Raw genomic sequence first — 13,815 nt, 5'->3', positions numbered from 1 at the left:
AACATTAAAACTAAAACTCAAATTAAACTATTACCTTTTAAATAATACATTGCCATAAAACTTTTAAAAAAACTTCTGTCAGCAGCTCTCAAAATCTCAAATTCGTTCGTGTGGATAAGATAATTAATCTGTGGTCTTGTTTCCGCCTGATTCCTCGTGTGTGCTTTTGTCGATTTTCTTTTAAAATATTTAGTTAAAAGCTACAGATATGGCTGCTATCAGTTTGTTAAATCCTAAAGCTGAATTTGCAAGGGCGGCCCAGGCTTTAGCCGTAAACATATCAGCCGCAAAAGGTATCCAAGATGTCATGAAAACTAACCTCGGCCCTAAGGGAACAATGAAAATGTAAGTAATTTCATTATAACATGACTTTCCGTATTTCCATTTGTTTTAATATACAATTTTTTGCCTCTAGTTTTTTACTGCATCGATGCCTCGACGCTTAATCGCTTTCAGTCACATTTATAGCGAAAACAAAAATCATATGACCATCTTCACTACTCACGCTAACTAGAAAAGCATGATAATTTATATTATAAGTGAAGTCATACATATAAGTTTTCAAAAAGTAAAGAATCAAGATTTTATCAATACATAATTACATACACCAACTACTAATATATTAAACCGGGTCACTCACGTTTTTAAAGTCGATGATTGCTCGACATGTTTCGCTCCATAACGAGGAGCATTTTTCAAAGAGCGCTCGCGTTGGTGGCCCGACGCAGACTGCGGGCTGCAGCGACCCGGTTTAATATATTTAATAATAATATGTCAGTGCCTCACGGAAGTTTAGTTATTAAAACTAGTTTAAATATAAATTCACTCTCAATATGAACTGGGTGTAGCCTGTATTTAAAAAGTTACTTATTTTAACAGTATAGCAATAATATTAAAGTTTAACCAACGTATTGGTCTTTAAGCATATCACGGGTTCAAAAACAAATTGTTCACTGTTTTATTTGTTCGCAGGTTGGTATCAGGTGCCGGAGACATCAAGATCACAAAGGACGGCAATGTGCTGCTCCATGAGATGCAGATCCAGCACCCGACAGCATCGCTGATTGCGCGCGCCTCGACCACACAGGACGACGCTACGGGTGATGGCACCACATCCACGGTGCTGCTTATTGGAGAACTGTTAAAGCAAGCTGATATTTATATTAGTGAAGGTATGTCATCTAAAAAAATACTAATTGTTAACTGATTCCATGAAAATTATTAGAAACATTAAGTAATTGTTGGATTAAGATTGCAGGTAATAATCTGCTACTAAAATCCTTACTGAAAATCATCACATTATATTTTTGGTCAAAATTGCCTCCATTTTACCCATTTTAATTTTTTGACACTTATTGACCTTTATTTATTAAAGGGGTCAATATTTTTACATCTATATTCGCTACACAAGTAAAATCAGTTAGGATCCACTGATGTTGATTAGTCTCATGACAATAATTATGATCTGATGCTTATGATTGTCCTGCATCTGCACTGCTAGGTACTAACATTAGAACTTTGATTAACCAAACATATACCACCAATACTAGTTTGGATAATCAAAATATGTGGATGAGCACAGTGTGTATAAAAACAGACAGGACAGTATATAAAAGTCGAAGTTCTACTGTATATGAATTCAGTTCATAACTAGTATGTAATGTACTATCTGACTCTTCCATATTGCACTATGGTTCCTATGAAAGTAAAGCTACAAGTAATATTACACACATTACATAAAATATTTTTCATTTCAGGACTCCACCCTAGGATTCTAACAGAAGGTTTTGATGTTGCTCGCAATAAGGCGCTGGAAATTTTAGAAACCATGAAGGTCCCCATTGAGATCAAGCGTGAAAACTTGCTGGATGTTGTCCGCACATCCTTGAAGACTAAGGTAAGCTACTATTAGGCAAGGTCCACATAATCCAGATACCACACACCTACCAGAAACCACAATACTACACTCGCGTGCTAAAGTATTGCATCACTGCATTTTTTCGTACACACCGTTCATGTTTTGTTTACTTAAATACAATAAAACCCGGGTTTTAACAGTGACCCAGGGGAATGTAACCACGGCAACGAGTGAAAGTTGATTCACCCTACAATCTTGTACTGATTAACCTTTTGGACGCCAATGACCGATATATACGCACCGTAGGTTCAACGCCAAAGACCGATTAATCGGTCATAGACCACAGAGCAACATAGACCTACATGCATATGCGTAAAGTTCAATTTCAGTTTTGTCACTGGTGACGTGGCGTCTGGATGACTGCTTTTGTGGTTGACACGGCGTCGAAAAGGTATACCTAATTCAGCAGTGAACTATGAAACTTTATTACGATTACAGGAGATACCAAGATAACTATGACCAACCCAAGTATTTTTGAGACATACAAAGATAGAACTGATAAGAAATGTGATATTGGCAGGTACACGCCAGTCTCGCCGAGGTGTTGACAGACGCCTGCGTGGACGCGGTGCTGGCTATCCGCACGCCCGGCAAGCCCGTCGACCTGCACATGGTGGAGCTCATGGAGATGCAGCACAAGACCGCCACCGAGACCACGCTCGTCAGAGGTAAAGTGAACGAAATATTCCATTTTGTACATGTTACCATTAATTTTTCTTCTAATAAGGTAAACTAACCTATATTTGGCGGTAACCTACAAAAACTGATAACTGATAGATTACACCTACTAAGCTATGACCACCTAGCAAGGGTAATAATTCTCCTGTGTATAATCGTAAACCCCTAAGCTCACTTCCCAGCAAAGACTCAAATAGTAGATTGTGTCACAAGGGAGCAAAATGACTATATTTACGGCGAGGGCGAACATTGAATCCTGAGCGTAGTGTGTGATTCAAGTGTTAACATTTAACGCTCAAGGTGGAAATAATTTTGCTACCATGTGACACATACTGCTTTTCACATCACCTATCCTATGTGACTAAACTACTAGCAAACTTAAGAAAACAACTCAAAATTTGCATTTGATTTCTTTGCCTCACATGTGAATAAAATGCAACTTTCTTATCAGTTTTTAACAATCATGAGCCTTTACACGCCGGTGTGGTGAAAAGGCCCCTTTCCGAATAGGTGATGTGAAAAATCAATTATAAACCTAAGCTGATCGTTTTTGGGCTGGCAAATTTAGACCCATTTGTGTGGAAGGGTTAATGAATGAGATGGTTACAAAGTTATTTATTCCAGGTCTCGTGTTAGACCACGGCGCGCGTCACCCCGACATGCCCAAGCGCGTGGAGAACGCCTACATCCTCACCTGCAACGTGTCGTTGGAGTACGAGAAGACGGAGGTCAACTCCGGCTTCTTCTACAAGTCGGCCGAGGACCGCGAGAAGCTGGTCGCCGCCGAGAGGGACTTCATCGACCAGAGGGTCCAGAAGGTAACATTTATTTTGTTAAACTATAAATTATTCGGACAGCTAGCAGCTCGATTGTCACCGGAAAATTCCAAGTGAATCGGCACTTTGTCTCCTAATATTAGGCATTTCAAAACACCATAGAGTAACTTATACTAGAGCGGTACTGTCATAGTAAATTTTGTAACCCCAGTAAATTCACTGCCATCTGTCGACACACTTTAAAACTAAAAATAAATATTTATAAAAATACGATAAAATGTATTTAAATATGGATAAATGATTTTTTTTATTTGCATTAATTATTTTTATGATTTTGACCCATGTTCTTTCACTGATATGCGTTAAAATTATAAATAACAAACGAAATCGTCAACGCCCTCTATACGAGTGTAGGCCAAAACTAGTGGCGCCCTCTGATCGAGAGTTAAATTTTCGTGATTTTCGAGGCACGTTTTTTCCTTAGACTGTATCCATCTATTACGGAGTTATATCTATCTTTGAAAACACCCTACACAGATACTTAACTAAAATTATCAGATTAGATGAGCTCCTTATCAAATCAGTGTCGTAAAAATACCATGTTTTGTTTACAGATTATCGCCCTAAAGAAGAAAGTATGCGACGGCACGGACAAGACGTTCGTCGTCATCAACCAGAAGGGCGTGGACCCGCTGTCGCTGGACGCCTTCGCCAAGGAGGGCATCGTGGCGCTCCGCCGCGCCAAGCGCCGCAACATGGAGCGCCTCGCGCTCGCCTGCGGCGGACAAGCCATGAACTCCGTCGACGACCTGCAGCCGGAGCACCTCGGGTACGCCGGGCTCGTCTACGAGCACATCCTCGGTGAAAACAAGTTCACTTTCGTCGAGGAGTGCAAGAACCCGCAATCCGTCACCATTCTCATCAAGGGACCGAACAAGCACACGCTGGCTCAAATCAAGGATGCTATCCGCGATGGTCTTCGCGCTATCAACAACACTATTGAAGACAAGGCGGTGATCCCCGGCGCTGCCGCCTTTGAAATAAAAGCTAATGTTGAACTGCAGAAGTTCAAAGACACCGTTAAAGGAAAGGCTCGTCTCGGCATCCAGGCTTACGCGGAAGCCTTACTCATTATTCCCAAAACTCTAGCGATCAACTCCGGATACGACGCGCAAGATACCATCGTGAAACTGCAAGAGGAGTCGCGCTTGAGCCCCGACCCGATTGGATTAGACCTGAGCACCGGAGAGGCCATCAAGCCTATGGATCTTGGCATTGTGGACAACTACATTGTCAAGAAGCAAATCCTGAATTCCTGCTCCGTGATCGCCAGCAACCTGCTCCTCGTCGACGAGATCATGAGAGCTGGCATGAGCAGCCTCAAGGGATAATCACCGGTTATTTTTTGAGGTGTAAAAATAATGTCTCAAAATAATGATTTTGCTTTATTGAGAATAATTTTATTTTAGTTTGTTCAACAATATTTTGGTTTAAATAACATTGCATTTAATGTTACTACATATATTCTTATACTCTTTCACTTTTGCATAAATGCTGTTCACAAGTATTAATATTAAAAATAAATATAACTAATATTGATTTCGGTTTTTTTATTTTCGTATATCCTCCGAAAAATATGGTAGCACTACTGGCACTACACAAGTACACTGTGTATTTACATAGTGATACAATGATTGTTTATGTGTAGCAATAGCTATAGTACCATTGTCCATACAGTTGAATATGTTTATATTTGTAGTTTGATTGAATTTTATATATAGCTATTGTTGAATATCAGTAATCTGGATATACTTTTTTTTATAGGTAATATGTGGCCAAAAGATAGTATGATCTATGCCCTGGTTAAATATTTAATTAAGTAAATGCCCTTAATTTATATTAGTATCTTTAGTGAAAACTAAAGTGGTCGTAAATTGCACAATACAGTTTGTAGGAATCGTTAACAGTTTGCACCTATCCATTAATTACTTAAGGATATATAATTTTAGAGACATTGATTTTCCTTATTCTAAATGTACTATAATTAAAAACCTTATCGCTAAATTCTACTGAGAAATAAAATAATAAGGCCATGCCTCTTGAAAAATGTGTCTGCAAAAAAATAACTCATTGAATAATTAATGATAATATTGATAATTATATATTTGCTGACTTAATTAAAATCCTTTATTATATGACTTTTGGGTTGTTAAAGATAACTGACTTTATTATACAATTTTTTTCTTCTGTTAGGTAAATGCTGCCCTGTCCGATTTGCCCCATAATGGCCATAATATTTTGACTGTACTGTACCTACACCTACTATAGGGACCGTAAGCGTTGGAGGGACTGCCATCTTGTGGCCTCAATAGGAAACAAACGTGTATGTACATTGCCAAAGCAAGTGCTACCATCTACCGTTCTCGTACGTTTTCTGGTGCATAGTAGGTTCTGCCATATTGTGGGCTACATCGGAAGCATAAACTTCACATTTACGCCTCGCGCCAAAAATCTGACTGCTCCTATTGCTGCCCCGGTGCCATAATCTAGCTAATGCCCTTTTCGCATATAGTTTTATAAAATCAAGAACCAAGATTACCTACAGTCTGAACACCAAATGGCTGCATTTACCATATTTTGCCTCTGAGTTGGTGTACAGAGCCTAAATTATGAAAATCATTTTCTGAGTGACAGTATTCACTGTTTTGAAAAACAAATTATTCGAGATTTAAACAACTACAGCCTACTCACATTGGGTTTTAACATTGAATGGTGACAACAAACAGCTCTAAAATTCTTAACACATAACACAATTAATTATTACTATGTTATAGTTACATAAATGTACCCAACAACAAATATGTATGTATTTCTTAAATACAAATAAAAAATAAAACTATGAAAACGGATTATATCCCGTATATTGAATTTATAATACACCCGTAATATACCCGTTGACCACGAACGCTGTAAAGCGTTCGAAACGTCGGGATGTATTATAAATTCAATATACGCGATATATTCCGTTTTCATAGTTTTATTTAATGAGTAACTATCACGGTACCCGAAGACAATATTATACAAATAAAAACTTAACATCACCTGATGTGCAACAAAAAAAAAATAGAAGACACAAGTAGCTTGCGGGAATCAAAACTGATGACTAGTCACATCGACATTATGATATATAAGAGGTTTTTGTAAATAACGCTCTTTATTCTTCTTATTTGTACTTATATAATATATTATACTATACATAATAATGTAAATTCGTGGTCAAAATTATAGTAACACTTTATGATGCGCGCCCGAAATGTGCAAATATTATTGACTGGTTATAATTTGGCGACACAACTGGGAGTCAAAATTAAGTTACTTAAATGATGGGTTACCACACAAATCTTTTTGGTTTACTTCCGGATTTTACAACCTGAATGTTCTAGGAACTGAAGTAGATTTCTCTTTATCTTTCGCAAAATGTTTATCGATGGTAAAACATTGGTTACCCTGCTTGGAATAGTTGGAATGGAAGTCATATAGTTGGGCCAGCCAGCCGTGTTACTAAAATGTTCAGAAAGCATTCCGGTCACCTCCTAACACTATAAGCATAGAGCAATAAGTGAACAGAGTGCTCACTCCATACATCGGTTTTGTTACCAAATCGACTATTATTTTCGTAGTCGACATCTAGCGTCAAGTAGCGGAATTATCAGTGCCGCTACTCGACACTAGATGTCACGTGTGTCGCGACGTCGCGACTGACGAAAAGTGTATTGCTCAACAATTTACTACTAATATTACAAGCAGAGGGAGTTGAAAATAGAGTTCCGGTTATAATATTAGCTGAAAATTGTTTAGCATCAGACTTTCCGTTCGTGGCGACATCTATTATCGAGTATCAGTACTGATAATTACGTAGGTAATGCACGTGAGGAGTTAGCGAACTCTTCGCCAAAAGACGCGTTACCACGTCTGGGGGCCAACGGCGAAAGTCGAAATTTCGTTATCTGCCTCTATCGCTAATGCATATTCGAGAGATAAAGAAGCAAATAGATGAACAAACGAAACAATTCGTTTTTTTTTTCTTCTAAATGGACTTGAGGGCGGTATTGCCCGTAGTCAACGTCATGTAAAAGGGTAGGAAATAACGCAGAAAGGAATAAAGGAAATTCGGAATTTGGAATAACAAAAAAAGTGGTCAGGTCAGGTAAACAAAGTGGTTCGCGATAGGTCTGAACGCTCCGGTGCGATCAGTCCTACACTACACAGACGGCTGGCCAAACTACAACTAGTTATCTCAGCTTAATTAGCTTTGTCCTGCTTCTGGGCGGCCGCGGCGCGCTCGGCGCAGTCGAGCGAGGCGATGTTGATGGACGCTACGATGCCGTGGAGGACGGAGATGGCCGCCTTCACCACTGCCACCGGCATGGAGACTAGAGCAATGAGCTTGTATAGGCCGATTCCGAGAACTGGAAAAGAAATTGCGGCATTTATAATATATTATAAAAAATTGCGAAATGGGTATTAGAATATAATATGAAATAATATTATTGTATTAGAATATAATATAAATTCTAAGATAGAAAATAATATGAAACTTTCCATACAATAAAATTTTGGTAACGCTTTTACGGTGACTGACAGTTTGGTGCAACCGAGCCTTATTGTTTGTTTGCTACTTATTCATCATTAATAATTCATCAACACAAAACAACCATTTAGGTCAAGATGATAAAATGACATATTATACAGTCCTGTTAACAATCGTACAATATAAATCGTAAAATAAAAATAATTAGGTAAGCTAAATATTTGATGGTATGTTTTAGAATCCTATATAAGAAGAATAATTTTTTTAATAATTTAATTTTCATAATTTTACACACTGTTTTAATTTATAGCAAAGACCTATATAACTCCGTATAAGACCCTGTCTAAGTCTAAGGAAAAAACGTGCCTTGGAAATCAAGAAAGTTTGATTTTCGCACAGATGGCGCTACCCCACCAATACCAACCTTTGGCCTATTCTCGTTTAGATGGCGTTGACGGTTTCGTTTGTTATTTAACAATTTTAACACATATCAGTGAAAGAACATGGCTCAAAATCATATAAAAATAATAAATACAAATTAAAAAATCATTTATCCATATTGTATACATTTTTTTATTTTTAGTTTTAATCGTGTGTCGATAGATGGCAGTAAACTTACTGTGACTACAAAATTTACAATGACAGTACCTCTCTATCCTTTATATTCTCTTTGTCTATAGCAAACTAAAATAACTAAATGCATATTACCTGTAGGGCCAGTGTAGAAGTACATAACATAGAGAGCCGCATAGAATGCTTCATTGCCGGCACACATGAAGAAAAGTACATTCTTGTTGGTATAGTACAGCCGCATGACGGGGTTACCAGACATGTCAATCAGCTTGTGCGATGCCTTGCCCTGGACAGTCACCGAGTGCAGGTAGAGCCAGTGGCAAGTGATGTCAATGGCCATGGAGATTTGGAACCAGAAGGTGTACTTGGGGTAGAAAGTGGCGAGGGTCATCATGAGGCCTGCAGTGCCAGCGCGGTCAGTTAGCTGGTCTAACATTCCTCCAAACTTGGTACCTAAAAGCAATGTTATGCAATTATTATTTTTTATACTACGTCGGTGGCAAACAAGCATACGGCCCGCCTGATGTTAAGCAGTCTCCATAGCCTATGTACGCCTGCAACTCCAGAGGAGTTACATGCGCGTTGCCGACCCTAACACTCTTCTCTTCTCCCTCGAGCTCTATATTATAGGGATGATAAATGAGTATATTATAGGGACCATGCGCGTTGGAGGGTCTGCCATCTTGTGGCCTGAATCGGAACCATAAACATGTACATCACGTGTACATTGACACTTCACGCCAAAGCAAGTGCTGCCATCTTGTGGGCTACTTTTGAAGCATAAACTACACATTTACGCCTCGCGCCAAAAATCTGACGTCTCCTGTGCTGCCCCTTACAGTTTATGCACGCTTCCTATAAAATGTTTAATAATCAAGTTTTTTTTTGATATATCATATCTTCTTAACCGACTTCAAGATTTCAAAGGAGGAGGTTCTCAATTCGGTGTTTTTTTTTTTAAATGTTTGTTACTCCATAACTCCCGTCATTTCTGGACCTTCTTCTTTTTTTGATTGTAAGTATATACATACAGATTGGTCCCGTTTTTGTCAAAAAGCAGTTCTGATGATGGGATCCATGAGGAATCGAGGGAACTCTTCAAATGTGAAAAGCATAAATATAGTGATTTTTGTATTTTTATAAACAAATCCAGCACTTCCATTTTAAAAAGTGACATTTGATGAAGTGGAACTGCTGATGATGATCAAAACGGAACTCTTCAATGACGCATAGTTCACGTTTGGCGATTTGTCCTCTTCGTTATGTTTGTTAAGCAAGTTAGGTTTTATAGAAACATTTTTGTCAAGCTCGAGTTCTGATGATGGGATCCATCAGGAATCGAGGGAACTCCTCAAATGTGAAAGGCATACATATAGTGATTTTTGTATTTTTATCAACAAATCCAGCATTTCCATTTTAAAAAGTGACATTTGATGAAGTGGAACTGCTGATGTTGATCAGAATGGAACTCTTTAATGACGCATAGTTTACGTTTGGCGATTTGTCCTCTTCTTTATGTTTGTTAAGCAACTTAAGTTTTTAAGACATATTTTTGTCAAGCTCGAGTTCTGATGATGAGACCCACGAGGAACCGAGGGAACTCCTCAAATTTGAAAGGCATACATATAGTGATTTTTGTATTTTCATCAACAAACCTAGCATTTACATTTAAAAAAGTGACATTTGATGAAGTGGAACTGCTGATGATGATCAGAATAGAACTCTTCAATGACACATAGTTCATGTTTGGCGATTTTTTTTCTTCCTTATGGACCCAGACCTAAACTTGGACCCGGACTCGGACCCGGACCCGTGTCTCCACATGGACCTTAACTCGGACCCGGACCCAGACCGAACTCTGACCCAAACCTGGACCCGGACAGCCGGACACGGACCCGGACTCTGATCCGGACCCAGACCCGGACCCGGAAATGCTACTAGAAAAGTGGGTTAGGTGGGTGGTTGGGTTTTGAACTGCGATTCTCACAGAACAGAACTGCTATCAGAAAAGTAGGTTAGGTTAGAGCTGTGACCCTTACAGAAACGAAATGCTATCAGAAAAGTAGGTTAGGTTAGGTTAGAACTGAGACACAGAAACGAAATGCTACTAGAAAAGTGGGTGGTTTTACCTCCTTTTCCACATTATTAGGCAAAAGATGCTGTCTTTTTCATTTAATTGTCTGGAATCTAAGAGTGCACCATCAACAATAAGTGAACTTTCAGCGGCATCCGCCATTGAAGTCGGTTTTTTTTCCTTAAAAATTATAAATATGCAATTTGTCTTTGCATAATTGATCAATATGACTTTAATATAATCTTACTGTGGTGTGCAATGAATACTTTGATGCCTATACATAAAGGCACTATAATAGTATACATTATACATATGTCACAGTCGAATAGTATAATCCACCATATTACATTATGGCTAGCTGTTATCAAAAACAGGGCCGTTTTGAAATGCGGCGGTTCAATAATTAGCCAGACTGTCATTACGATACGTTTTTCACTAAAGCGACCCACATTTAGTCTCATTGTACTACTTATTTTTACCATGGTCCCAACGCACTAAGTGTTTCCTTTCCAAACACATTTCCTTCACAACTTAACTAGACAGAGCCCCGCTTTGCGGGGCTCCTATTTCTGGGCGATTTGCCCTTTGGGCATCAGAAGCGAATAAAGATTGAAGCTACCTAACCAACCATTTTTTTTTGTTATATCAGACAGCGCCACAAGTGTTTAAAATCTGTCTAGTGTTAAAAATTGGAACTAAAAACTGTTGAAGGCAGCTAATGACTCACTGTTACATTACGGCTAGCCGTGTTGAAGAACATATGACGCTGCATACATTCCGGCGGATTTTCATTCAGCCGTATTCAATCCGGCTAATCGTAGAACCGCCGCATTTCAAACCAGCCGTTTTTGATAACGGCTGGCATTATGGATAGCCATAATGTAATAAGGCGGATTATACGATACAACTGCGACACGTATGTAGTCTATGCAAGACCACTGGTCATGATATTGATAGGCAACTCATTTAATTAGACTACCAAATATGATTACAAATTTATAAGTTCTATTAGATTGATCAATTCCCTATTCATGTATTCATTAAAAAACCGGCCAAGTGCGAGTCGGACTCGCGCACGAAGGGTTCCGTACCATTACGCAAAAAAGGGCAAAAAAATCACGTTTGTTGTATGGGAGCCCCACTTAAATATTTATTTTATTCTGTTTTTAGTATTTGTTGTTATAGCGGCAACAGAAATACATCATCTATGAAAATTTCATCTGTCAATGGACAGACAGGGCGTTTTTACCCTTTGGGAACGGAACCCTAAAAACATGTCATGAGGTCATTCTAAGATAGGGTAAGTAATTCAATTAAGTGATGCCTTAGTGGTCCACCTGTGCAATGTCATTGCGTCTCACTCTCTCATTAAGCAAAATGTGAGACGCAGTACACATTGAACAGATGGAGTACCCTTACCCTTATACTTACTCTGATTAAAGAACCGCGCGGCATGGCCATCCACGGCGTCCAGCAGCGCTGAGGTCACGTAGCAAATCACCGCGAAGACGCAATGCGTCGGCATATAATAGAAGGATATGATAGCCAAGATGACCCTGGCGAATCCTGTAATAATACAATGTAAACAATACAAATCAATAGTTCGCCATTTGTTTACAGTTAGGTACACATGACCAAAACACTTAGTCACTTACCAATGATATTGGGAACAAAGAGAAATATGTTTTCTTGAGTTTCTGGCATCTTGGAAGATAGGTGTTTTAAACTCAATAAACTTTAAATATAAAATAATATTATAGGCGGCGCCCCAAGCCAACTTCAATTTTCAGCCAGAGTGAGCAACTGAGCAGATTGATTGATCTGAACTGAATGAATTGAATGAAAGACTATGAGCCTATGAGGAACAAGGAATGACGTAATGACATATCAATGAACCATGAATCTAGTATAACTGGATCGGTCATGAGGAGTGGGGGAAAATGACCGAACGGGATAGTCTTATGTATCTTTCAGTAGGAGTAGCAGAGAAAGCGCTGTTATTGTTTGTCCTTGTCATAGTTTCACTTTTCCACCGCTGCCACAACCGAGGTTGTGGCAAACAAATAAGTACGTGACATGTCATGTTTGTTCGTTGCTTGTTTAATTGTTGTTGTTTTGTATGAAATTGTGCTTTCTCTTATGAAATATAGTGATGGTTAGCGTTTTGAATGCTTGAACTTTGATAAAATACTGGTGAATTGTTCTGTAATCGGCTGTAATAGCCGCTCTGAGCAAAAATATGAGATCATAACCTTTCACACGTAAGTACGGTATTTTACACCTTCCTCTTAACGCAATATGTGAGAATAACATCGTAAAATTACGTTACACTCAAAGCAATGTAGAATCAAACGATCTCAATAAAAATATCAGAATTATTTACGCAAATTAACAAAACATTATTTGTAAAATTATCCGCCCAAATTACGTAGATAGGTAGGAGTCGGAGGTCAGCCATTTTTAAACTTCTTCTTAATTTACCTGCATAACAATCATGTTAGGGATACCAGATGAAAATATCATAATTTTATGGGTAATTTTGACCTCGAAGTTTTTTCGTACTTCTAATTCCAAAAAATAAATAAACAAATGTTGTGAAGATTAAATGTGGTGTACATTAATTGGTGTGATTGCGATTTGTGATTTCTTTAAATTAAAACCCATAATACATTTTATTTTACGTTTTATTTACTAAACATGTTTAGTTTTGTACCACCTGCGCGAATTATAAGAGGTATTTCATTGTTTATACGCCTAAAAAAACGACCCATTGACATTTTGTTTAACAATTTTTTTATACCGTCAAACAAGCTAACTTTGCCTCCAGGGTAATCGCCCCAACGTGATATCAAATATTGGGGTAATTTTTACCAATACCCTGGAGGCAAAGTTAGCTTGTTTGACGGTATTAAAAAATTGTTAAATAAAATGTCAATGGGCCGTTCTTTTTAGGCGTATAAACAATTAAATACCTCCTATAATTCGCGCAGGTGGTACAAAACTAAACATGTTTAGTAAATAAAACGTAAAATAAAATGTATTATGGGTTTTAATTTAAAGAAATCACAAATCGCAATCACACCAATTAATGTACACCACATTTAATCTTCACAACATTTGTTTATTTATTTTTTGGAATTAGAAGTACGAAAAAACTTTGAGGTCAAAATTACCCATAAAATTATGATATTTTCATCTGGTATCC

The 13,815-nt window shown here is 38.1% G+C and overlaps 2 protein-coding genes across 2 annotated transcripts; one reads left to right on the top strand and one right to left on the bottom strand.

Moving 5' to 3' along the window:
- Nucleotides 1-111: 111 nt before the first annotated feature.
- Nucleotides 112-4,971, top strand: LOC134749846 (T-complex protein 1 subunit zeta). Its single transcript, XM_063684845.1, has 6 exons — nt 112-345; nt 973-1,172; nt 1,758-1,897; nt 2,439-2,586; nt 3,221-3,414; nt 3,987-4,971. The coding sequence occupies exons 1-6, from the start codon at nt 209-211 to the stop codon at nt 4,761-4,763; spliced, it is 1,596 nt and encodes a 531-aa protein (XP_063540915.1). The 5' UTR covers nt 112-208; the 3' UTR covers nt 4,764-4,971.
- On the bottom strand, nt 4,805-12,425 carry LOC134749847 (CDP-diacylglycerol--inositol 3-phosphatidyltransferase). The gene is made up of 4 exons (XM_063684846.1): nt 12,266-12,425; nt 12,042-12,176; nt 8,672-8,989; nt 4,805-7,841 (listed from the first exon to the last, which is right to left on the bottom strand). The coding sequence occupies exons 1-4, from the start codon at nt 12,312-12,314 to the stop codon at nt 7,675-7,677; spliced, it is 669 nt and encodes a 222-aa protein (XP_063540916.1). The 5' UTR covers nt 12,315-12,425; the 3' UTR covers nt 4,805-7,674.
- Between the last annotated feature and the right edge of the window lie 1,390 nt (nt 12,426-13,815).

This window comes from Cydia strobilella, chromosome 19, assembly GCF_947568885.1.
Source record: "Cydia strobilella chromosome 19, ilCydStro3.1, whole genome shotgun sequence".
NCBI classification, from domain to species: domain Eukaryota; kingdom Metazoa; phylum Arthropoda; class Insecta; order Lepidoptera; family Tortricidae; genus Cydia; species Cydia strobilella.
This window is presented reverse-complemented; position numbering and strand designations above follow the sequence as displayed.

Excerpts from the sequence above, each read along its gene's own strand:
- LOC134749846 (XM_063684845.1), top strand. The coding sequence starts at position 209 with ATGGCTGCTATCAGTTTGTTAAATCCTAAAGCTGAATTTGCAAGGGCG. Across the intron at positions 346-972 it reads CCTAAGGGAACAATGAAAAT|GTTGGTATCAGGTGCCGGAG; the intron begins GTAAGTAATTTC and ends ATTTGTTCGCAG. Across the intron at positions 2,587-3,220 it reads CGAGACCACGCTCGTCAGAG|GTCTCGTGTTAGACCACGGC; the intron begins GTAAAGTGAACG and ends TATTTATTCCAG.
- LOC134749847 (XM_063684846.1), bottom strand. The coding sequence starts at position 12,314 with ATGCCAGAAACTCAAGAAAACATATTTCTCTTTGTTCCCAATATCATT. Across the intron at positions 12,177-12,265 it reads CTTTGTTCCCAATATCATTG|GATTCGCCAGGGTCATCTTG; the intron begins GTAAGTGACTAA and ends GTATTATTACAG. Across the intron at positions 7,842-8,671 it reads CTTCTACACTGGCCCTACAG|TTCTCGGAATCGGCCTATAC; the intron begins GTAATATGCATT and ends TTTCTTTTCCAG.